Source organism: Oryzias latipes, chromosome 3 (genome assembly GCF_002234675.1).
Source record: "Oryzias latipes chromosome 3, ASM223467v1".
In the NCBI taxonomy this organism is placed as follows: domain Eukaryota; kingdom Metazoa; phylum Chordata; class Actinopteri; order Beloniformes; family Adrianichthyidae; genus Oryzias; species Oryzias latipes.
The window spans coordinates 9,150,789-9,175,972 of NC_019861.2; the positions used below are offsets into that span (position 1 = coordinate 9,150,789).

Genomic DNA, 25,184 nt, shown 5'->3' on the forward strand with positions numbered 1-25,184 from the left:
AATTTATCTGATTATTTCAACTAATTTAGGTGTGAATAAAGAGAGTCTGGAAATGACTATGTAGGTGATATTGAGGTTAGTGGCTTTTTTCGGGGACGGACAGCAGCTGTATTATTATGCAGATGCCAAGCTGAAGCTTCACACTGAACCATCGGGTCTTTCTTTGTTGCTGTCTGAGAGGATCAGTTGAGTTCATCTCATCTCATTTTTTTTTTAACAGCCTGAGGCATTGTCAGAAGTCTCACGACACAACTCATCATCTTTTTGATGAGAAATACAGAGAGCCAGAGTCTATAAAGAAAATGAACAAAACGGGACACATGGTCAAACGAAGATGCAGATCTTTTTGTTTTTTGTTTTTCTATCAGCAGAAAAGACTGACAGCTAGAATCAGTGGCAGCACTGATAAAAACATAAACTTTGTTTGGGTGCATAAAACAAATTCAGTATTTATTTTTTTTATATTATTTATTTGCTTCACTTCACATACTCGTACTTCTTGCCCTTGCGACATTCATCAGCCAAAATGACATGGCAGACAGGTACGTCAAAAAGCCATCAGCAGACCTTGAAGTGCACCCGGCCCCTCCCATTGCTTTTCTTTGCCCCCCGAGGATCTGCCAAGATGAGTTCACGTGAGGTTGCCAGCAGTCTGGGAGTTTGTCATATTTAATATCTTATTCATGTTGTCGATTTGCTAATTTCCTTTAGATGGGCCGGTCCACTTTTGAACTACGGGGGTGTGGGCCGCATCGTAATTTTCTTGCACCGTGAGCATCTTGTGTTTTCATGCTTTGACAGTCTTCACAGACAGAACCAGTAATTGGATGTGTTATATGTAAAATCTCTGCATGGGAATGTGATTGGCTGTCAACTGACTTATTTATTTATTTTTTAATCATAATGATATTATTACGCAGTGGTCTGTAAGGACTTTAAAAAGACACCCTTTTTGGGAGGAGGAAAACAAAGAAAGGAGTTGCCTATTGTTATTTATTTATTCTCCTTTTTTTCTTCTTCAAATTTTATTATTTTTACTTTCGGCTAACACTTTGTATTGAAAGAAAAAAATTAACCCTAGTCTGGTGGGTAGAAAGTGACCCATTGCCCTGTTTAGGTGTAGAAAAAAATACCTTAACATATCTATCCCAATCTGAAATTTGATGACTTTTCCTAAAGGGGCTCCATCATTGGAAAAAGTGATACTTTGTGGGGTTTTTTTTTGTTTATGTTTACAAGTACTGGCGCATTACGAAGTTTTTAAATCAACTGAACAAGTTCAAAGGTCACACACTAACTCTTTCTAATTTTCAGATATACACACACACCTAAACACAAACATTTCTTAAAATGATCAAATAATTAACTGTTGACAAAGAAAATCGATATTAACATTTTTTTCCCATTTTAATATAATTAATTCAGATATAATTACTTCACATTTATAAAACAGCAATGGAAAAAAAAACTATAATTACTTCACTATAAAGGTTGTTTCAGCATCGATAACGGTTATTAAGTCATTTGTGACCTTTCTTCTATTTCTTTTAGCAAGAATCCTTAAAAAATCTGCACACAGACCTCCCAACACAGAGGAGCCTTTGGGGTTTCAAATACTCACAAGCATAATTGATTAAAAAGCTGATAATGACAACTGTCTATTTTACATTTTTCAAAGCTTCAAAGGGGAAGTCAACCAACTCTACATGACATTTATAAATCAGAACACAAAACAAGGAGTCTCGCTGTTCAGCTAATAATGAAACCTTTTAAAATTTTCAGCACTACCATTCGTCTCCTTTAATGGTTCTGCTAAGTCCCAGCTGGAGTTTGTCTCCACCACTGGGAACTCAGGAGAGCTAAAAACACTAATTATGGTCAAATATTGCAGCTACCCCTGTGTCCATTGAAAAAGTTGTGCAGTTGACGGTCATTTTTCCTCTTCTACACATGAGCATGACAAAGAGTCCGCACAGATTATGGGCCACCACTGTTCATTGACAGCCAGTTACCGGCAGTTTCCTTCCTTATGAACAAATGAACAAAGACAAGCCAGGCAGGCAAACAGTACCACAAACAAACAAAAGGATAGAATCCTTTTTAGAAATCTATCACGTTAACCCTTGTGCTACCCCACCCTTACATTGACGTGTTCTCCCTACCATGACAAAGGTGGATAAAGGTGAAAATATTTCATGTAATCCATGGACACCAGTGAAGATCACAAATCATTGAAGGAAAAATATTCAGCGCACTGACTAGTGGGTCCAGATGACCCAACTCCCAATGTTAAAGTGCCTAGGATAGCACAAGGGTTAAAACAGCTACATGTATAAAACAGCTATATATATATATATATATATATATATATATATATATATATATATATATATATAATACATAAACCCCATCTTAGCTGTTCCTAGCACTGCGCTTTTCTGGCCTGAGAGGTCTGAGGTCTTTCCAGGTATCTGTTGCAGGCACTCCTCCATCTTGGGGGTTACTGCCCCGAGTCCTCCAATTACCACAGGCACCACTGTCACCTTCACTTTCCATGCTTTCTCCAGTTCTTCACTCTAAAAAGAGAATTTGGGCTGTAGTTGGAAAGATGAACTTTATTTACATTGGTCCAACTTAATTATTTTGTTTGGTGAGAATAAATCTTTTTTTTTAGTTCATTCAACTTAAAAAATAACATGTAGTTGTCTGACATAGTTATTTTACTTTCAATCAACGTAATTCAATTAAGTTGGTGTAGCTTTGGTGTGAAGCTGTCAGTGTGTCATGATGTCATAATGTAAGGCAGCGCAAGGAATTGTGGGATACCATTTTCATTGCCTGTCTGGGCAGATTGGGGCTTAAGTGTGAGTTTTTGTCCATGTGTTTTGTTGTCTAGCTTTTTCTCTCTGTTTTTAATAGTAATTTAAACTGTTGTGTTTATTTCTTTCTGCAACCTGACTTAGAGTGTGTAAGAGGATGATGACCAACCCCCTTTTTCGGAAAGATGCCGAATGTCCCATTATCAAAGATAGCGTTCATAACATTTGAGCTCCTGCCCTGTAATGAAAAACATTAAAAGGTCATTCATGTCTCTGATATGGGAATTGCAAGGCCTGTTGGCCTAAACTTAAATGCATATACTATCACAGAGAAAAAAATAAAAAAACAATGCCACAAATACATTGTATTGTGTAGGATACATGTATGACATTAAGTTAGATAAACGTGTTAATTTGAGTTGTATAGATGTAAAAAAATAAGTTGAATAAACTTAATTCAATTAAGTATCAATTGAAGTGATTCATTTGGTTTGGATCAACATATTAAATTAAGTTAGACACAAAAAATGAAGTTGAATAAACTTTATTCGATTACATGTTACCAATTGAAGTGATTCATTTGAGTTGGATCAACTTTTTCAACCTGGTATTTCTCCAGTTTCTCATGTTCCTTCTACCTGATGTTCCCATCGCTTGGCACTGCCACATCCACCACAACGGCTTTCCTCTGTTCTTTATCCACCACTACAATGTCTGGTTGGTTCGCCATTATCATCCTATCAGTCTGGATCTGGAAGTCCCACAGGATCTTTGCCCTCTCATTAATTACCACCTTCGGAGGTGTTTCCCATTTTGACCTTGGGGTTTCCAGTTCAAATTCTGCACATATGTTCCCGTATATTATTCCAGCCACTTGATTGTGGCGCTCCATGTATGCTTTCCCTGCAAGCATCTTACACCCTGCAGTTATGTGCTGGATTGTTTCAGGCGCCTCTTTGCACAGCCCACACCTTGGGTCTTGTCTGGTGTGGTAGATCTGAGCCTCTATCGTTCTGGTGCTCAGGGCTTGTTCCTGGGCTGCCAGGATGAGTGCTTCAGTGCTGTCCTGTAGGCCAGCCCTTTCTAGCCATTGGTGGGACTTCTTGATATCAGCCACTTCAGTTATTGTCCGGTGGTACATCTCATGCAGGGGTTTGTCATCCCATGAGGACATCTGTCTTCCAGCACTGTATCCTCTGCTCTCCATTGTCTGCAACATTCACACTGTCACATTAATTAATAACAATGATATATATATATATATATAAAATCAGACCTCTCAGTCCAGAAAAGCGCAGTGCTAGGAACAGCTAAGACACTGCGCAGGACCCTCAAGCTCCCAGGCCTCTGGTAGAGGACCGGAGCTTGGAGGAGAAACCACCCGCGGAGGGTGAGAGGGGCGTTTTTTTTTTTTTTTACATATATATATATATATATATGTTTTTGCATAAACCTAGAGATGTAAAAAGCCTCAAAACCACCTAATTACCTCACAAACCTTTGAAAAGAAATTCCCACTGCCATTTCAATACTTTATTGTACAATAAACGTTGATTCGTGTGTTAATTCTACTCTATCACGGCAGCAGAAACTCTTGACTGAATCCGCTGCCTTGCGTGTAGACCAGAGGTGGGCACTGAGGGCCGCAGTCCTGCATGTTTTCCAGCATACCCTGCTCTGGCATGTTCTGATTGGCTGGACACACCTGAACCAGGTAATCAGCCATGAGTAGGGCAAGAGTATCTGGAAATCATGCAGACACACCGGCCCTCGAGGCCTGGAATTGCCCACCCCTGGTGTAGACTGTATGGTTTTAGGGGCATGATGATAAAATCAGTGTTTTAGCCCCGGAAATGTGACAGAATCATTTTGTCGTTTTGAGTTGTTTTATTTGTTTTTCTAATGAATCTCATTGACCTTTCAAGCTGGAATGTGTTGTGACAACAGTGCTATGCCTGTAGTGTTCATAAGTGGTGTCAGGCAATGAGAACACCATGGCAAGTGTGAGTCTAATTTGTGAAAATGGAAATGTCAACACTAAGGGTAATGGAGATTTTCCAGCTAATTTAAACTTTGCAGAGCTTTGTGGAAAGAGGGCTGTGTGGGAGGACTTGACACAGAAATGAAATATGGAAACTTTATTATGCATATGACTTTTACACTCTGTGCCGTAAATGAACAACTTGAGTGCGATTACATGAAAAACACGACTGGATGATGACGAAGCTCAAAGAAACCTGCAGTAATAGCTGTGGAGTGGTGTAAAAGTTGACCTAGATAAACAGCAATGACAATGCTGAGGCACAACAGCACTTTTAATGTGTGAAAATAACTGGTGGCTTCACTCCAATGGGCAACTTTTTGCTAACAAGGTCCTCTAGAAAGTCAACGAATTTGCTTTAGGTAACTGTACTGTACTAAATATTTTCCTAATGAAATAATAGACTAAACAATGGGAAGCACCAGATTCTAAGCTACAATGAGCAAGATAAGAGTTAGAGATCAGTCTGTCAGTCAGACTTTAATAACTGCGTTCACATTAACTCTTTGTTACAGGCTAAACGGTAGACCCATTGGTGACGTAAGAATCATTGGCATTAGCATATTTACAATACCTGTGACTCCTAGTCTTGTTAATAATGCTATTGCCAAAACAAATGTTACTGTGGCTATGTCCAAATTCCTTCACTACTTACTATATAGTGCACTTTAAATATGGAGTGTTCGCCATTTTTCTAGTGCTGTCCGAATCTACAATTCCAGAATCGAGTGCCCTAGAAATTTCCCAGAAGTCTGCAGCAGCGCTCACTAGATTGGCAAATATTGCGCTTGAACAATTTTTTGCAAAAAATATGTATATAAATGAATTTTTAAAATTAAAATATCAAAGTTTTCATCTTCATAAACACTCACATCAATTAGATTTTCACTTCATGAAATCGATTACGTCATATTCACGGCCAGGAAAAAAGTAGTGAGCATGGTGTCTGAATTGCTTTTAACCTTTGTGCTATCCTAAGCACTTTAACATTGGGAGTTGGGTCATCTAGACCCACTAGAAAGTGCGCTGAACCTTTTTTCTTTAATGATTTGTGATCTTCACTGGTGTCCATGGATTACATGAAATCTTTCCACCTTTATCCACCTTTGTAATGGTAGGAATAACACGTCAATGTAAGGGTGGGGTCATCTAAGATAGCACAAGGGTTACAATCCAGGGCACTACATTGTACCGCACTAAATCGTTTTTTAGGGATTAGGGTGGGTATTCGGACATAGCTTGTGACTACGCTAACTCCCATCCTTGTTCAGAACATGTAAAAAATAAAAATAAAAAGCGTGACAATAGTACACGTTAGCCGCATTAGCACCATTAGCATGTTCACATTAATCCCTCCTACCCCAAATCCCTATTACAGAATTTCGCTGTAGAAATACAATGATATTAAAAAAATCTTTGAATCTACCAAACATGTCAGAGCGCCATGCGCCTCTCAAAATCACTTTGAAATGAGAATCAGAGTAAATCCAGAGATAAGTCTGTGATTCAGTCAGACTTTAACATGTTTAAGTAACTTCTTTGGAACACGTTAGCTACGTTAGAAGTATTAGCCGCATTAGCATATTTATAATAAATGCTGCTCCCTGACTTTTTGGCGACACGTAAAAACCGATTGATATCGCTAAAACACATGTTAGTATGACTACGCTAACTCTCAACCATGGCAGTGTTACGTTAATAAAAAAAAAACAGTCTAATGCCGCTATACGTTAGCCACGTTGGCATATTCACAATAACACCCAACGTTGTTTGCAACTCTTAAAAAGAGTGTTTTATGTACGTCTTAAAATTGCTTCAACAGCAGCAAGCACAGCCACAACAATTTATAAGACTATAGATCCTTTTTTTGCTTTTTTAATTAAGGCTTTTAAAGTTAAGAAAAGATATTTAGATATTTTTAACACTGAAAAACATCCAGTGATTATAAATGCCCCATGATGAACCAAACTGAACTCTTTTATGTGGCGTTTCACTTTTATAAATTTAAAATATGGACTTTTGGATTTGAAAAAAAAAAAAGTTCCATTCCACGGAATGACAGTGTAGCAGCACTAACACGTTTTGACATTTGGTAGCTCAGTGCATCTCACTTTGCATAATGCACTTTGACAAATAACCTCCAAAGAATCTTATTTACACCCTGAGTATGTCCCTGGGCTAAGTTACGTCACTTTTTCTGATGGCTGCCACTTCCACATGTCCTCAGATGGTGGTCCCTCAGTAGGGGAGAGATGAGGTGCCGCTGTGCTGGGCCAGTTTTGCCTCACTGAATCACAAAACAGCTGCCATGGCAGCTCATTACCTCAGCTCAGTGTGCATGTGCTGTGCGTTCCTGAGTACAGAACAGTGCACACAGGTGTGGGTGTGAGAAGGGAAGACTTTCAGTACAGTTTGGTCTGCAGGATAAATCAAATTTCTTCTTATTTGAGTCTTAAAAAAATAAAAAAGATTTTTCTATTAATGGAATATAGTGTTTTCTGCTGTGTGAACATGGTGTTTGGAAATGTTGCTACAAAACTCTTGAGTATGATTTTTTTGTTTTTTTTATTTTTTGACCAAGTGTCCTATGTGGTAATTTAAAATGAGCTATCAACTAAACGCCTAAATGCAAGGTACCTGACTGCTAAGTCTTATCAGGGTGTCTCGTTTTCCTATAATTTAAGGTTATAGATTAAGTCTACATCCCAAATTTTAGAAATATTCAACATAACAGATGCAAAACACATGTATAAAATTTACACTGGTATTTCCTAAATAACTTATGTCAAATGTGAAGCTTTTGTCACAACTGCCCTTACGGCTGGATACGAACTCTCTGCAGGACTAAAATGGGATGCAGCTTTTGCAGGTGGTCAGTAAGGAGCCAGTACTTAAACTTCACTAATGACTAGAGTATGACATAAGGGCACCAAATGACAGGATCCCCTGTACATCATAAGTACATGGACCTCATATTATTCATACAAATACTTCACAATTCACTTATCACATCCATGACAATAGTACTTCCCAGGCTCATGAAGTCCTTTGAGGTGGCCGTACGAGCTCCCCTTAAGATGCAGCCCCTCCTTTCATGACCTTCTATGGGACCGGACTACCCAGAAACCTGCAGCACCGAAGCTACGTTTAACTTAACCACCTCTGATTGGCTCAGTCGGGCATCATTACCGCCTGCGTGAATCACGACTCGACGGAACCTGGACTTAGTCTGAGCTAACATCCTAAGGTTCAATGTCACCAACTCTGGCCCCCGGGTAACACCTGACTGTAGCCGCTGGGAGCTCCACATTTGTAACTTCAGGGGCCTCATCTATAAACGTTGCGTACGCGCAAAAGAAGGCGTATGCCACTCTCTTCGCAATAGTTGAGATTTATGAAAAGCAAACTTGACGGGAAAATGTGCCGTCCTCCACGCAAGCTCTGACCCAGGCGCACGCACAAAAACGGGGGAAATGAGAAACGGCGACACCGTCGGCAGATGGAAGAAACACGTGAAAGTGAAAATGACAATACTGCCTCTCATAAATAATATGAAGACTTCACAAAGCAAGTCTTACAATTAACAGCCTACACGAACACCCGTTTGATCGATCAGCAGTGAAACAAACAAAAAAGATCAAACGAAAATTACAACAGAAATTCAAATGAACACATATTTGGAAAAAGAAAAGTGAAATATGTTCTACAATATTGACATGTAGTGCAATTCATCCTCATAAATAATAAAGTTAACAGAACGAAATAATGTAAAAAACTGATATTCTCGTCAGTGTGTCCGTCTGGCGGAGCAGATATAGGTGCGGGTGTGCGGACGGACGGACAGACGTACTAATTGTCCACTGGGGAAAGTTGTTTACATAGTAAAACATTTTTTCATAAGCTATGGAATTATGGTATTCATGCATATGCCTTTAGTTTGTTTTATTTTTGATAAAACAATGTATGGCATTTGTCTCACCATTCAGAAAGCAACAAGAAATTACATTTGCGCTGAACAATTTCCCATTTCCACGTCGATTATTACCGACATCTGTAGCTTGTCAGATGCAATTAAATGGATGATAATAAAATGCCCCATCACAATGCGTAATGACGCACAATGGCTGATCTTGCGCTCTTAGAAGATGTGGCAAATGGAAGAATTCGGAGTGAACGCATCTTTAGACAGCGAGAAGACTTGATGGCAAACGAGGACGAGTGGCTTATGAGCCGGTTCCGACTTCCTCGAGCCGTCCTTTTGGACCTCTGCGGGCTTTTGGGCCCGGCGTTACAGAGGAGCACTCGGAGGAACCACGCGTGTCACCCGGTGCATCTGGCGCTCCGGTTCCCCCCCGATGGAGCGCTGTAGCCTCCAGGCTACAGCATTTCCGGCGTCTGCCACCGTTTGCCGCTCACGTGCCTTTTTGGCATTAGTAATGCCCACACTGTGCCCTCCAAACAACACTTTTCTCCTCTTTTCCACCTCGCCAACGATAACTTCTACTTCACATTGAGTAAAGTTACGTTTTTTTGATTTCCTCTAGGTGTGTGCCATGGTTTCGCAATCAATGAATATTCATTTGTGGGCGTTTCACGGACTATTTATGGGCAACTATGGGCGTGTCATGAGGCCGCAAAAGCTGCGCTGCATTTAGAATTGGTTGTGATTTATTAAGGGAAAGATGCGTAGGATTTGCGTGCGCACGGTTTTATAAATCCGAATATTTCTGTGTGTACGCACGTCCTATGTTTCATCCGTACGCCACTTCTGACGCAAATCCTACGCAAAGTTTTATAAATGAGGCCCCAGAAGAGCCAATAACATGAGTTGAGGGTTCAGCGGGTGTGTCGCTGAGGGGGGAGAACGTATTACTAACGTGGAGTCTCGGGTGCTCTAAGTTTTTGCGTTTAGCACTATGTTTCCTCCCAACCCATGCAAACCCCTGTGTATTTCCCGGCTGCTGGGAAGGCACTGGGGTGCTAACTGGGTAAGTTCGGCAGGGAACCAGAGAAAATTATGGTGTCGGAGATCGTCTGGATACCACCAATGACTTAGTCCTATGCACTCAAACGAGTGCATGGGACCAAGGCATTGGTGGTATCTAGACGAGTCCAGAAGGCGTGTTTTTTAGGTCCTTAGTCATTTCTGTGTCTTAAAGCTGATTCTCAGTGGGGGTGTTTTGTCGCTAGCATGGTTACCTTTTAGAACTTCCTGTTACTCTTTTTCAGGAAAATAACTAACAATTTAAAAGCTTGTTTTGTGGATCTAGTAGAGGCATATTATGACAGACATATTGTGTTATTTGTTTTTAATTTTTTTGGGGAGTTTTTGAAACTGCAAACCAATTCCAGGAGATTCGGTCCACCCTCAAAAGTGCAGTGTAAAAATGAGGATCTTCACTTTAGTCAATCTATCCTGAGTCCATAAAAAAAAAGACAACAAAAGGAAAAAACAACATCTATTGAAAGTTGGTACATGTTTACAATAGCATTGGCTCTGCTTTTACACCTTCATTGGCAGAAATAGTAGCATTCTTCCCCAACATAGGATGTAGTTTTTTACACATTTTCATTTTATCACGCATCTAATATTCTTCACACATCTGCTTAATTCTGGTCATTGAGATCTCTCACCCTGTTTGTTTTCCACCTTTTGTCCTGCTTGCTATATATTACTTCAATATTAGTCGTTCATTCAGTGCTAATCTAGAATCACCAGATGAACTAATTTACTCAAATAAATTGCTTTTTTGTCTATTTTTTTATTAAATTTCTTTTACAAATCTGTTTTTCTAGCCATGTGTTGTCCTGAGTGAAAGGTTTTGGGGCGTCCAGCAAGCATCAAATTTGAATTAAATGTCTATTAAAATTTATAGATTGATCCAAACCTTTGGAATTTGGGTACTATGAAACAAAAAACCGTCCTATTTCTCAGTATCGTATTAGAAAGTGTTGGCATAGATGACGTCAGTAGCAATCTTATTTATATAACACATTTCCCTCAGTAATGCAGATCAATAAAAAACCATAAAAAAAACTAAATATAGAGTAAACGTCTAAAGCATTTTGCCTTTATTTTTCTGTTTGAATAATGCCATGCAATATTAATAAGATTTAGTTGAGCTGAGAATTATTAATAAACATTTGCCATCTATAGCTTCACTCCACTGAACTATTGGGCTGAAGCCAATTTGTTACTCAAGAAGATTGAAATCACTTTTTTTTCCTAAATCACACAGCAAAAATTAATAGAAACTGATTTAACGTAATGTGTCAGTGATAAATATCATTTACAGCAGGTTGTTTATCTATTTTGGTGAAGTGCTATGTGGCAACAAAAACATACTGCTTTGCTTGCAGGGGTGGCAGCGAGCTGATTTGGAAGAACAGATTCTAACAGCAGCCCTTCTCAGATTTCCCATCATAAAAAAAAACAAAGTCTGACATTTTTGCACCGAAGTTAATTTTAATCAACTCTAATATGTGTTTGATGATTTCCAAAACTCATCCTTCCAAAGATATACAATGCTGACAAAGGCAACAACAATAAATTAAGTATGGCCAGGTCTGCCACTGACACAGGCAAGTTTGCCGTTGATGCAAGGGATACTCCCAGACATCCTTAACTCTGATCCTTATTTTTACTCTGCACAGATAATGAAATAAAAAAATAAAATAAAAAAAGTCAATTCCATGCCTGTGTGGATCTGGATCATCTTAAAGTGAATGAAAAACTAGATTGTGAACATAAAAGAAATATTGAAAGTTTCAAAAATACAATTGTAAATTCCAACAAATATATATTTATTAATCTTAATAGAAATAATAGAAACACTCTAACTTGAAACTGTAAATTAAGGACTAAAAACAGAGTAACAGAAACGAAAAAGTTCCAAATGCAAAACAGCAGCTGTTACAAATACTGTTTTACTTTGTTTTGGTAACAGTGAAAAATAATGTTTTAAGATTAATAAGGTTTTTCATTTATTTTAGTTTCACATCTGTTGCTTGTTTTTGCAATATTTCCTTCAAATTTACAATGTGTACTTCAAATGTTAAAACAGTTCTCTTCTTTATTTTTATTTTAAGTGAACCTAGTTTTTCATTCACTTCAAGATTATCCTACTTCGACCCCATGGAGATATTTCTTTCCTGATTTTACAGACTGTTCAAACACCGCTGTGGGTTTGAATCATTTGTCTTTCTTCCCTCCTTGTCGCGAAGCAAAAAGCTGGAAGATTAATAACACAAACCTGTCTGTCACGTTCAGAATCCAGGCTGTACTGAGGATTCCTTAAAGTTGTTGTTTTAAACTAATTTTCTTTTTTGAATCTGTTACTCTCACTTTTATTTGCTTGATGGATTGATTGATTAAAAAATAGATCTTAAAATGCATCTCAGTTGGCTCAGTTATAAAACCCTGAAAATGTTTATGCTAAGTCAGCAAAAATAAAAACAAACATACGGGTACATCCATTTACACTAATGAGAATGATTGTCAAAAAAAATTCCTCTGGGAAGAAAATGTCATTTTTTCAAAAAAGAGCTTTTTATTTACAGCTACTAAAACATTAGAAGCAGACATTGCAGTTGAAGCAGGTATATGATGGTGTTGATTCTTATAAATGGGTGTGAAAACTGAACAATAAGCCCAACAATCCAAATGATCACTATACTTAGGGCACACATAAGCCAAAGGTTGTATTCAGCCATGTGGTGATAGATTAGTTGTTGCTAAAACAGACTTGATGTGGAAGTAAAGGTTTAGAACAGTTGATGTTTTCAGAAAACCCCAACTGATTTAAGTTTATAGAAACTCTGCTGTTCGTAGTACCTGTAACATGATCAGGCAGACAGCTATGGATCCAAATGCAGCAGGTTAAATAGCTCAGCTAAAAGTCTACAAAGCTAAATCAGGGTCAGGCAGGCAGGCAGGGGTCAATGACGAGCATAGGAGCATCAGAGAAAAGATGGGGTAGTCAAGATCCAGGGAAGAGTCGGGGCAGGCAGCAGGCAAAAAGAGTCACAGGAAACAGAAGATCAGATCCAGTGGTGACCAAAGGGGGAGACAGAGTTCTGACTTCTGACAGTACTATATTTTCTTTGTTATAAGGCACACTGTCAACGAATGGTCTATTTTTTTAAACTTATTTTATACATAAGGCAAACCAAACTATAAGACACATTATGCGAGAAAAAAGGGTCAGAGTCTGTCAGATTTTATTAACTGCGTCTTTCAGGGGCATATTCAGAAGAGTAGGCAACACAATGTTTTAATCTCGACAATAAGTACTAAGAAAAACAGGAAATTAGTTGAATAATTTAAGGTAGATTGAACACAAAAAAACAACCCTATCGTCATACTAGTCCACTTATTGCACAACATCAGCCGTCATGTGTGTGTGCTTATGCTTGTTGAGTGTGGTGATGGTGTTTGTGCGATAGAACAAGTTTAGATAGAACAGACATTTTTAAACATGTTAGCTGCATTAGCATATCCACTAAAACAACATTTTTTACTGTGACTATGCTAACTTACTAACCTTGTTACTAACATGTGGAAAAACAGTCTGACATTGGTAGACTATAGTTGTGTTAGCGTTTTCAAAGGCTACTACGTTCATACTGCAGGCTGAAACAAACCAATTCCGATCTTTTTGCCCCTATGCGACCTGTATAATCTTTTCATGACAGTCTGAACGACACAGATCTTTTCAAATGCAACCCAGGCCAGTTGGGTATGGGGTCCTGAATCCGTCTGAACGTCCAGGCCTCATGTATCCGACCCATACGTCATCGATACGCTACAAACGTCATCATTCTGTGTTGAAGTAGGTGGGAACAGAACAGAAACATCAACCATGGCGGACGATGCTGCTCAGACCAGTCAGTGGAAGGGAAGCGAGGTCAACGATTTGATTAATATTTGGGGTGACAGCTCTATTCAGGCCAAACTCAAGGGCTCTTACCGCAACCGGGTGGTTTTTGATAACATTTTCAGCTAAATGGCCGAGCGTGGGTACAGACGATCCTGGCTCCTCACATTAGTATCCCACCACTCCTGGCTGCGACTCCGCGAAACACACGTTTCTCTGTACCGACTTGGCTAACACTGCTCAACAAAACGCTATGGCCAAAAACCTTTCTATGCTCCTTTTTAATTTTCTCCTTAAAATCAGGAGATTGTAACTGTGCTGGCTCCTTTGTGAAAATAAATAAACAGCTGTTGACAACACTGTTGTTGACATCCATTGTTAACGTTAGCTACTTCCGCAAACAACGAGTGACGTCGTTCCCCGTTGAGTACTGTTCTGTGCATGCGGGTCATTTCTGGGTCATTTCTTGGTCACACAGGAAATAACAAAAGTTTGCATCAAATTGGAAATGTGAAAGGCCTTGCAAAAGAATTGAATAAAAAAAAAAATCAGAATTGAGCATTAAGCCCTGCAGTGTGAACGTAGCCAAAATGACATCCAATCTCATTTGCAACTCGATTGAAAAAGTGATAATTTGATAGAGCGCTGTGCACCTCTCCAAATGACTCTGACATCAGTAAGTATAGCTAGAATTAATTGAGATATAAGGCGCTCTGGATTATAAGGTGCACTGTTGGTTTTTGGAAAAAGGGTCGGCAGTGGCTCAGGCGGTAGAGCAGGTCGCCCAATGACCGATGGTTCGATCCCCACGCCTTCAAGGCAGTTGTCGCTGTGTCCTTGGGCAAGACACTTCAACCTCCCTGCTTCCAGTGCGGCTCCACAGGTGTGTGAATGTGTATGAATGATCCCGGTGAGAAGTGCCGTAGGCGCGAACTGGCAGCCACGCCTCTGTCAGTCTGCCCCAGGGCAGCTGTGGCTACAACAGTAGCTTACCATCACCAAGAATGAATGATGAGTGAATGAATAATGGACACGTTGTAAGCACTTTGAGCACCAAGAAAAAGCTCAGACACAAAAGCAGCTCCAGTAAATGTGAACATGACATCATGCTGGATTTGCTACTTTGTGCAAATTTGACCACGTTTGATTGTCTTGATTAGGAAATAAATTGTTTAAATGTAAAGCCCAATTCCTCATAACTGCACATTGGAAAGAGTGCATTTGTGTTTCTTTAAATATGATTACAAAGAGCATGTGATGCGTTCAAGAACGCGCTAAATGCTGGTTCTTGAACCAGTGGTAAAAAAAAATCTTGCTCAAGACTTTTTCTTTTACAGTTCTATTCCATTGTATGAAGGACTTCAAGTCGTAGAATTCCAGCCGGGTACAAACTGCAATTTTTAACTTTGACAAAATTTCCAATGTTTGACACTTCCAGGAATGCTGATTAGCGAGAGTGGTTGTTATAGACATGTAAATTCAGACTGACTTGGACCAATCGATCTTTGCTAAAGGTTTCTGATTCCAACTTGGTAACGTCTGACCACAAAAAATTGGTGACTGAATTGACTTAATTTCTTTGGAACCGGAAAGTCATTTTCTATCGGTGATGTCACTGTCACTCAGTCCATTTCTCAGATACAGTCAATGGGTATAGGATCATTGATAAACTTGTAAATTGGTTTGGATGTGAACACATCTTCTGGCAGTTAAAAAGTGAACTTCTCCTTTTCTGAGTAGCTAATACCTCTCCTTATAATCCATCCTAACATGTTGTCATTGTTATCAACCAAATTTAAATGTTTTTTATGTTTCTCTTTTTCAGAACAAGAGCTTGAAAAATAAGCTTCTCTCCGGAAACAAACTTTGTGACACCTATGCTGAGGAGGTGAGGATTTTTAATTAGTTTGCTCTGTTTCTCTCTTTTCTAATGAATTCTTTGCTCTGGCTAATTACTTATCTGCCATTCACTAAATTGATTTTAGCTGTCCAGTGACTTTGAGATCAACTTGTCGCCGCAGCAAGCTTTTTGATGTCTGTGGATTCCAATTTGAGGAACTACGGCTGTTGTGAGAACTGCTTTGAACCGTTTTCTTTGTCATTTTTTTTGGTGCCAGTTTTCTGCTTAAAATTGCTTGGCAGTTGCTGCCGTCAGCATAGTCCACCAGGTTCACATCCTCATTGAAGTCCTGAGCTGTGCGCTGCTACTTTTTCCTTACCGCTGACCAAAGCTCAAGCTGTAATTTCTCCATGAAGGCTCTTTTAAAGGACCGGGTCCAGCGGACATCGGGATGATATGCTCAAGTCAGAGCAGCTTGTGCTGTGTAATCGTGGGATTTGCAGCTATTCAATGGGTGACCCCCCCCCAGCCTTTTTACAGGGTGTGGAATAACTAGAGGTTTTTACAATGTTGTGTGTTGTGGTCCTACTGACAGTTTGATAGATGGCGACCTTGGCATTTGAATGATCATTTCTTCACAGAAAGGTTCATGCTGGACCTTCAAGACGATGCCGAAGGTCTTTTGATCTGTGTTTTAGATTATATTTTCAAGGTTCTGAATCTGACTCATTTTGTTGTTTGGTTGGAATTAAAGGGCCTATCATGTTTTTATTTATTTTTTACTTTTCAGACTAAACCATATCTGTATGTATTATAATAGATAACCTTTGGCACACTAAAGAACATTTTTCTTTGATAAATATTAGTTATTTTTTCATCTTATTTACCTACCCGGAAATTAGACGACTCGATCTCCGAGGCACCGCCTTTCGCTCCCTGTAGGCGACGCTAATTTCATGACATCAACCTAGGTTCAGCCTCGGCAGCGTGTTTGCATTTCTCAAACGAAAACAACATCCGAACATAATAAAGGTCCCAAATGACTTTGTAGGGACCAGTCCTGATCTGGGGTTAAAAGTTTGAACCTTAACCCTTGTACTATCTTGTGGGGTCCGGATGACCCGATCCTTACATTGATGTGTTATCCCTACAATGACAAAGGTGGATAAAGATGAAGAGGATTTCATGTAATCCATGGACACCAGTGAAGATCACATATCATTGAAGAAAAAAGGTTTAGCGCATTGTCTTGTGGGGTCTAGATGACCCACCCCCAATGTTAAAGTGCCTAGGATAGCATAAGGGTTACAAGGGAAAAATATCATATCATTCATCTGAATGAAATAATAAAATCCTTCTTCCGCTTGAGGTTGGAGACTAACTTGAGTCTATCTCTGCTGAGGTTATAAATAGGGTTGTGTATGTTTCTCTTTCACATGATCCGGTACACATCTCTATACATGGTCCACTAATCGATACGAAAAAGATGCAACTAGCTTTGTGGCAAAACGATACAGTCCAGTTATTTTACCTAAATGGATCCAATCTTGATATACCATTTATTTGGCATTTAAACCTATAAGTGAAAATATATTTTAACAAAGAAAACCTTTTTTCCCCTCACTATTACTTTTTATTTTAATCAACAAAAATCTAAGATTTTTACACAACACTGTCAGACATTAAATTCTGACATTTTGGGTCTTTTAAACTGTTTTTTCAGAAATTATTTCAGTCGCTGGGGAAAACAGGGTTATCATAAGTTTAGTGAGCACAAAACACTTCACTCACTGTGATTCACCTTCGGGGAATTATAATTGATTTGATAGGTGCTAGTGTGTGATGGGGACGACTTTTTGATTGCATCACATCTACATAAAAAGCAAAAACAGTAGAGACACAACAGGAATAGAAACTGACAAAGTTTAACACAAACCCATCATTTGCTTCCCGATTGGTTTATAGCTTTTTAACAACATAATCGTGTTCATATCTGTAGTTATCAACTGTTAATTTTTATATCCCTAGTTATGAAATGTAATAACAAATCAAAATCCTGGGGTTATGGTCCATAACTTGATTTCACTGGCATCATAAGTTTTTATTTTTGTATCATGAGCAGTGGCATCTCAAAGTGACCCATAAACAATCCTGAGTTACAGATCATTATGTTACTTTTTCTCCAGGAATTGAATCCGCCTAACACTGAAACCAAAGTTCTGACCTGCAACTTTTGGGGACAGTAATTCAGTTTGCCCAAAAGCAATAGATGTGAAAACGAGTGCAGCTTTAAAGTGCCTGTGGGCATCAAACCACTCACCATAAGTCTTTTTGAATAAATAAAAAAGCCAAACATATTTCTATCAAATTTGATTAAAATCTTAGTTGCAGCACATATTTTGACCGATTTTGTTTTTTCCATTGTTCTCTGTCTTTTAGAAACCAAGTTTAAATGAAAGAATAATTTAGGAAGAATCTGGAAATACATATCTTTTTTATTTTAGTACAAGTTGTTCAATTCTTTTTTTGTTTGTTTGTTTACTACAAACATGAGATTATAAATAAGATGTCCCCAATGTTTTTCTTTTAAAATCATATACAAGGTATGTAAAGTAAACATGAGCCAAATGTTAATGCTAGGTTCAATTCAAGTCCAAAGTTTACCTGTAGTTTGAGGAAGATCAAGTTGGAGTGATGAGTGACGGTTGGTGCTGACCCGTGTATTTTCTTGAAATTTTTAAGACTTCATCTTGTCACCTGCTGTCACAGCCCGGTGAGATACTAGCCTTTTTTAATGGTTATGGTCCAACATCAATTTACCATTCACAAAGTGAATTTCTGCCAAATTTCACAGCATCGCCCGCTCTCGGTGCCAGCTTGCATCAGCTGAGCAATCAGCTGACGTTCTGCCTCCTATTCAGTTGGCATGGCTCATGCAGTATTCATTACTGGAAGAGCTTTGGCTTCCCTCTGTTTCTAAGCAGCTTTGCACCCAACTTTTGCTAAAGCCGTTGCGTCTGACCTAATCAGTGTTATGGCTGTTGTCACCAGTGAGCCTCTTTTCTATACCTGAGGGTCTTTGCTGCTGCTCTTCCTATTTCAGACATTGCCTGGTATAAGATGTCAAAGCTGGACTTAAAAATACAATTGAATAAAAAATACCAGCAAGGGCTGTTAGAATAGTTGACAGGTTATTGTTTCTTTGTACAATCTAGTTGCTCCAAAAAGGTACCATATTTTCCACACCTTGATTGTAAGGCCCACCGTCAATGAATGGTCTATTTTCAAACCTATGTCATTCTGAATATAAGGCACACCAAACTACAGTATAAGGGGCATTAAGCGAGACAATAGTGTCAGAGATAAGTCAGTCAGTCAGTCAGACTTTATTAACTACATCAACAGTAACACTCTACTCATGTTAGCACTTTCAGAATACCTGTAACTCCAAAACTCCCAAACTGAGACCACTAAAACAAACGTTACTGTGACTTCGCAAACTCCCAATCAACAGGAACAAGTTAAAAAAAAATGAAAAAGGATGTCCATAATCCATGAACAGACCGTGGATGAGAGTCCGAGATTGGAGAGTTTGTGGACCAGTTTATGGGGGATCACAGTGTTGAATGGGCTGCTGAAGTCCACAAAGAGCGTCCTGACTGTTTGGCTGCTCCAGGTGGGTCAGGGCTGTGTGGTGGAAATGGCGTCCTCTGCACATCTATTTGCCCAATAAGCAAACTGATGTTTGTCAAAGTTTGCGGGAATGTTATCTTTGATATGTTCTAGGACGATCCTCTCAAAACATTTCATTATCACCGGGGTGAGTGTTGCGACAGCAGGTTTTTTGGGCACAGGAACTATGGTTGTGGATTTGAGGCAGGTGGGGACTGTGGACAGCTGTAAGGAGAAGTTGAAAATATCTGTAAACACGCCAGCCAGCTGGTCAGCGCAAGACTTCAATAGGTGGCCTGTCACCCCATCCGGTCCAGCTGCTTTTGCTGTGTTGAGCTTTTTCAGGGTGGATCTCACCTGGTGCTGCTCAAGCACGAGTCTTGGCTCCACTTCAGGCTGCATCCTGCCAGCAGGCTAGGATCTTCCCTGCTGCTTGTCAAAGCGAGCAAAGAAGAGATTCCGTGTGTCTGTGAGATCCCTGTCCTGACTGACCTGTGTGGTGGTTCTGTTGTAGTCAGTCAGAGTCCTGATTCCTTTCCACATGCTGCAAGGGTCGTTGTTCCTAAAGTGTCCCTCTATCCATTATCTGTATTTGTGTTTGGCTTCCTTACGTGAACACATGCGCATCCACCTTTCTTCCTACTGGAGCAGGCCATCCTGTTGGCCCGGTAAACAGTGCAGCTGGCAATCCCGATAGCTTTGTCAGGGACGCTATTTTCCGGTCAAGTCTCCGGGAACACTGACACACACCTGCAGGTCTTGTCGGAGAATATCCTCAGTCTTATTTCGTCTATCTTATTGACGAGTGACTGGTAGTTGGACAGGAACAGACTTGGGAGCGCTGGTTGATGTGGGTTAGCTCTTTGCCTAGCCCGCAGGCCGCCTCTCTTGCCTCGTTTCTGCCATCGTTGTCTGCGCCGCCTGCGGCGTCTGGGGGTGGCAGAAGGAAGGTTGCCGTGGAGCCCTCTGGAAGCTTGATCTCTGGTGGAATGTCATTCTGCAAAGCAAGCAGCGAGTCTTTGGACGTCAAATATTTTTTCCCCAAGCAAAGTAGTTTGTCTCGACTGTACTCAATGTGAGCATCCACAGAAATAACACAAAACACAAAGACAAACAAACGGACAAACACGATCAAAAATCCACGAAAAGATGAAGAGCGCCAATCCGGTGCATGTGAACGCGCCGCCATCTTACATGCATCTAAATTGTCTGTCTAAGGATCCTCAATTTGAACACTACTAGTATGTTGCCAGCAAAGCACATATTAAATTGTTTTCACATATTCATATCCTGCCATAAAGATGGCACGATAGAATAAGCAGACTATCTAATTGGATTGTTTCAAGAGCTGCACCCAGTCAAAATGCAGCGAATAGACTCTGATCGAAGCTTTTGGTCAGTCTTTGCACAGGCAAACGTTTTCCAGCAACAAAAAGGAAATGATTAAAGCAGCAAAGACATGATTTAGCTGATTTCGTCCTTGTTGTTAAGATCTCTTCCTTTTTACTTCTCAACACCGAGCTGTTCTCTGTCGCTCTGATTGTTGTTTAAGAACCGTTATCAAGAAAGGGGGATGTCAAGATCTCAAGTGAGCAGATAAACTGGGAGACCTTACTTGAGCAGAGGCATTTGGAGGTCACAGTCTTCATTGCCCTGAGTTAAATTTTGAAAAGAAATTGTTTGATGGCCTTTTTTAAAAAAAAAAATCCTTTTAGCATTTTATATCTAAAATGGAAAAGCTGAAGAATGAACCTTATGTCTGCCTACCATTAGTGTTAAAATGGATGGTCTCTGAGGCTGAAAAAGTAGAAATCTTTAAGAAAATTAACTCTATTTTTTTATAGTTGCACATTTTCATTGAAACATTAAAAATTAGTAATCATTTTCTGACTTGTCGCAATAATCTTAGTAGACAGGGCATAGGCGGACATACCATTAGGCAAAGGAAAATAATTGCCCACCTTAGGGGGCCCAAAGCTGAACAAATAAAAATAGTGTCTAAAATATTGTGCACGGCCATCATTATTTTAATCTGTCATTAAAAATAAATAAATGAAATGGCAACAGACGGCTCATGTAAAAGCGTTTCATCCTCCCTCCTCCCTGTGTACTAATGGACTATTCCGCTAACAAAAGCAGTTGGCTCTCTTTGAAGAGATTTTTTTTAAGTGTTACAATGAGGCGTAGTTATATCCAAAATGTGATCACTGTAAGTTTGACAACAACACATATATTGTGCAGGAAAAAGGACAAAACAGAAAAAGGAAAACAGAATTGAAGAAAAATTAAAGATTAAGAAAGTCGAGAATGAAAAAAGGACAAAAAAGGATCGTTTCTGAGATTTTTTTTTTAAACGACGCACCTCTATAGGGTAGTATTTTGGTCCATCATGAACGTATTTTTTTACTTCTTTAGTAAAAACTGACAAATGAAAGAAAAGATCCTCATTTGTTCCTACTAGCAAGTAACTAAAAAATTTGCACAATTAACAAATTCAGTGTTTTTTTCCAAGTAAAAATAATGTTTAAAACACATTTGTTCAGCATTTAAATGTAATTTCACATAAGGTGGACCAGAGAGAAGTTAAGTATGGACGTTTTAATCTAGGTAAAGATTTGTTTTTAAAATTATTTATACAAACGCTGCAGGCAGGTTTATGTTATTCTTCGTTTGGGGCACCAAATTATTAAGACTGCAGCTGACACAAGCATGAAATTTATTCACATTAGCTTTAAATCCAGACATGTCATACCTTGTTCACGGATACAGCATAACACCTACAGAAAAAACAAATCTTGCAGGTTCCAGCAATGGTGTAATTTATCAGCTTCTAAACAGGTGGGAGAATCTTAAATAAAAGTTGTAAAAGTATCAGACATTTAGATACTCATAAGATGCATGTTTTATTATATGAATAATTAGTTATAAATCGTTACATTGCTTTAACATAATAATTTCTACCTAACTGGAAATAATAAAAATCTATAGTTTCCTAAGTTTAAGTTTTCTCCTATGTCTCCTTTTACTTTTTCTGTTGTTCTTACATTTTCTTCTTTGGACATTCATGCTGCTTTATTATGAAATACAGTCCAAGCTCAGAAACTTTTGTTCAAGACTAAAATTCATCAACTTTTCACACTGAAAAGTCCAAAGGATTTACAGAAAATTCACCTTTTTTTTTTTTTTTTAGTTAAGATGTTTTAGATGTTAGTTTAAGATGCAAAAATATTCACAGGGAGAAAAAAAATCACCTTAATTACCCACCGTCTCAAATTTGATCCTCACATTTTAACATGGTAGAACTGTTATATAAGGGATTAAATATCGCCAAATTTTGAATGTGAGTGCTGAGTTATTTTCACCATAAAGTTTAGAAAATGAGTTAAACAGTTTTCCCGCCAAAAGTCTTCATGAGATTTCACGGAAGCCATCATTTTAAAATGACCGGAGAAAGGCCTCCCCAGTGGATAGATAATGAACTGCAGGGCAGAACATGGACCGAAGTTATATCCAATGGGTTTTTAAAGAAAGTTTGGATCATGCTGATGAGATAGGGGTCTAAGGAATACGTGTATCAAATATTATAAGAATGATTATAGAGTTAACTGGGAGCTACAGGAGTTCCTTTTGGTAATCTATCTAAAAATAGAAATCTACAATTGAAAAGGACTTTCATAACAGACTTAAGCAAGATTTTGGAGTTTGTCATTTGTTTTTATTCCAACACTGAATGCAATTTATTGTTTAAAGCTCAGTTATGTGCTGCTCAAACATTTAATGTAAGGGTTTGATCAACAGATGATGCAATTGTTGTTTTTTCAGACAAAACTTGTAATTAAGTCAGGCTTTCTAGAATGATCTTTACATAAAAACTCAAACAACATTCAACTTCTTTTGCAAACAACACATTGTGAATTTGTGTACTAACAGGAATGTAACTTCCATTGTGTAAGTCAAATGCTCTCAAACTGTCATTTTTTTATGCTCCATGTTACTTAGTATGGTAATCACTGTCCTAAAGCTGATTTAACGTAGCCTTGGCATTTGGTTCCATTGTATGGTACAGGATGCAGCTTTGTGCCCTTAATCTGCCTGACAATGTAAATTTATTCAGCAGGAAAGGCAACATTGAAAAGGTTGCTGATCTTATTTGCTTGGTTACTGTGAAATTCTCGAGCTACCGGCTCTTAACAAAAGACTGACAGTTATGTGGGGAAACCATGACCAAGTCAAAATGTATTTTATTCCTTAGGTTTCAATGGGGATAAACTTGTTGATCTTAATAGGAAAACATGTATTTATCATTGGTTGCTGTTAGTTATAATTTACATTTTGATGACTTTCTAATTCAATATGGTCAGGTTAATATTTAAAAATGTGTTGCTTCATATATTTCAGCTTAACGTGATGAAAAGGAAAAACCAGTATCAGGTATAAGAACCCTTTACACTCCCACTCTGCTAAAAGCCTTCACATTCTCACTATTGAAAGTTCATTGGACTACATCTTGATTATTTGCTGCAAAGACCTCTGTGCTGAGTTGTGGCACGGTACTGTTCCCTGAACTCCAGAACCATCCAGCTCTGGAGAATGTGACCCCGAATTTGCACCGGAGGAGTGGTTTGTCCTGATACTCCAGTATTTCACTAAGCTCATCCAACCCTTAAATGATCAAACCATATGATATTGTGTTTTTGAACCTCCACAATTAAACTTCCGTCATCCATGGTGGTGTTATATGCGGTCTTAACGGTTGTTACTGCATGAGTACGTCACCGAAAATATGATTTTAAGTCTTAAGGCTTTTATTATGAAAGTACAACGGATGTTTTTTTTATTTTGAAACCCTGTTTTTCCGGCTTTTTGTCGCGAAACGGACTGGAACTAGAACTCCCGCTTAAAGCTTGCAATGCGCTGCGGAGGGACGGACTTGGAACGCAGACATGATAGAGGCGATGTAGACAATTGATCAATGTACATTCAATTTTTTTGTGTGTCAACACAACAGAGCTGGAACATTGGCGGACTAGTGGAAATCAGCCTTGAAACATGAGTTTCTACCCATGACTACCTATTGGTCCTACATTTAGGAAAAAAACTGACTATGAGGAAAGTAACAAAACAAATATACAAAGTGGACACCAAAGAAGGGTCTAGCCAGTCGGGATTTGACGTTGAGTGACTGTTGGACTTCAAACAGAAATCATTGCATGTTAGTGTCATAAAACGACAACGACGAGTCTCACAGTTGACAACATTCAACACTGCCTCCCACTGTACAGACACACAGCCACGATCAGTAAAGCAGTATTTAATGCCAAAGTCACAACTGCACTTCTATGGAGTCCTATAATGTTCATAATTAAATGAATAAATATTACTTTGTGCAATCACATAATCAACCAATATATCTCTCATAAATAAATAAAAAGATCATGAACTTGTGAAAATCCTGCACGCAGATTTCAATTAGCCATTTTATTATTGAATATATTTCATTTCTTTAAAAACCTGTTCGTTATTTTAAAACAGCCTTTTAAAAATATTCATTTTTAATCATGTTGAATATTATTATACTTCTGTTTTTTTTTCAGAAACTCGGATTTCAAAAATCAAAATTTCTAAAGTAGCTTTGTTTTTATTTCACATTGTTATTTTTCAGAATTACTTATTTATTTCATAATGAGCATTTATATATTCGTTGATTGTTTGATTGCACAAGGTCATATTTATTTATCTAATAATGAACATTATAGGACTCCATACACTTCAGCCCGTAGGATGTAAAGTTCATAGGTTATATTCTATGGGCGTGCTGCGGCATTCAGATCACAGCTGACACTTGTATAACACTTAAAAATAAGTGAAGGAGAAGTAGGTGAGACGCAGGAACATTGTACTGATTTTTCATTTTGTGCTAACTCTGCTCACTGCAC

At 38.6% G+C, this 25,184-nt stretch overlaps 1 protein-coding gene across 3 annotated transcripts in view; it reads left to right on the plus strand.

The window, feature by feature from the left end:
* Positions 1 to 25,184, plus strand: part of luzp2 (leucine zipper protein 2) — a 238,041-nt gene that overhangs the window by 159,533 nt on the left and 53,324 nt on the right. For all 3 annotated transcript variants that reach the window (XM_023952509.1, XM_023952504.1, XM_023952501.1), the window contains exon 6: positions 15,562 to 15,624. In XM_023952509.1, the coding sequence (XP_023808277.1) occupies positions 15,562 to 15,624 (63 nt within the window). The remainder of the gene's footprint in view (positions 1 to 15,561; positions 15,625 to 25,184) is intronic.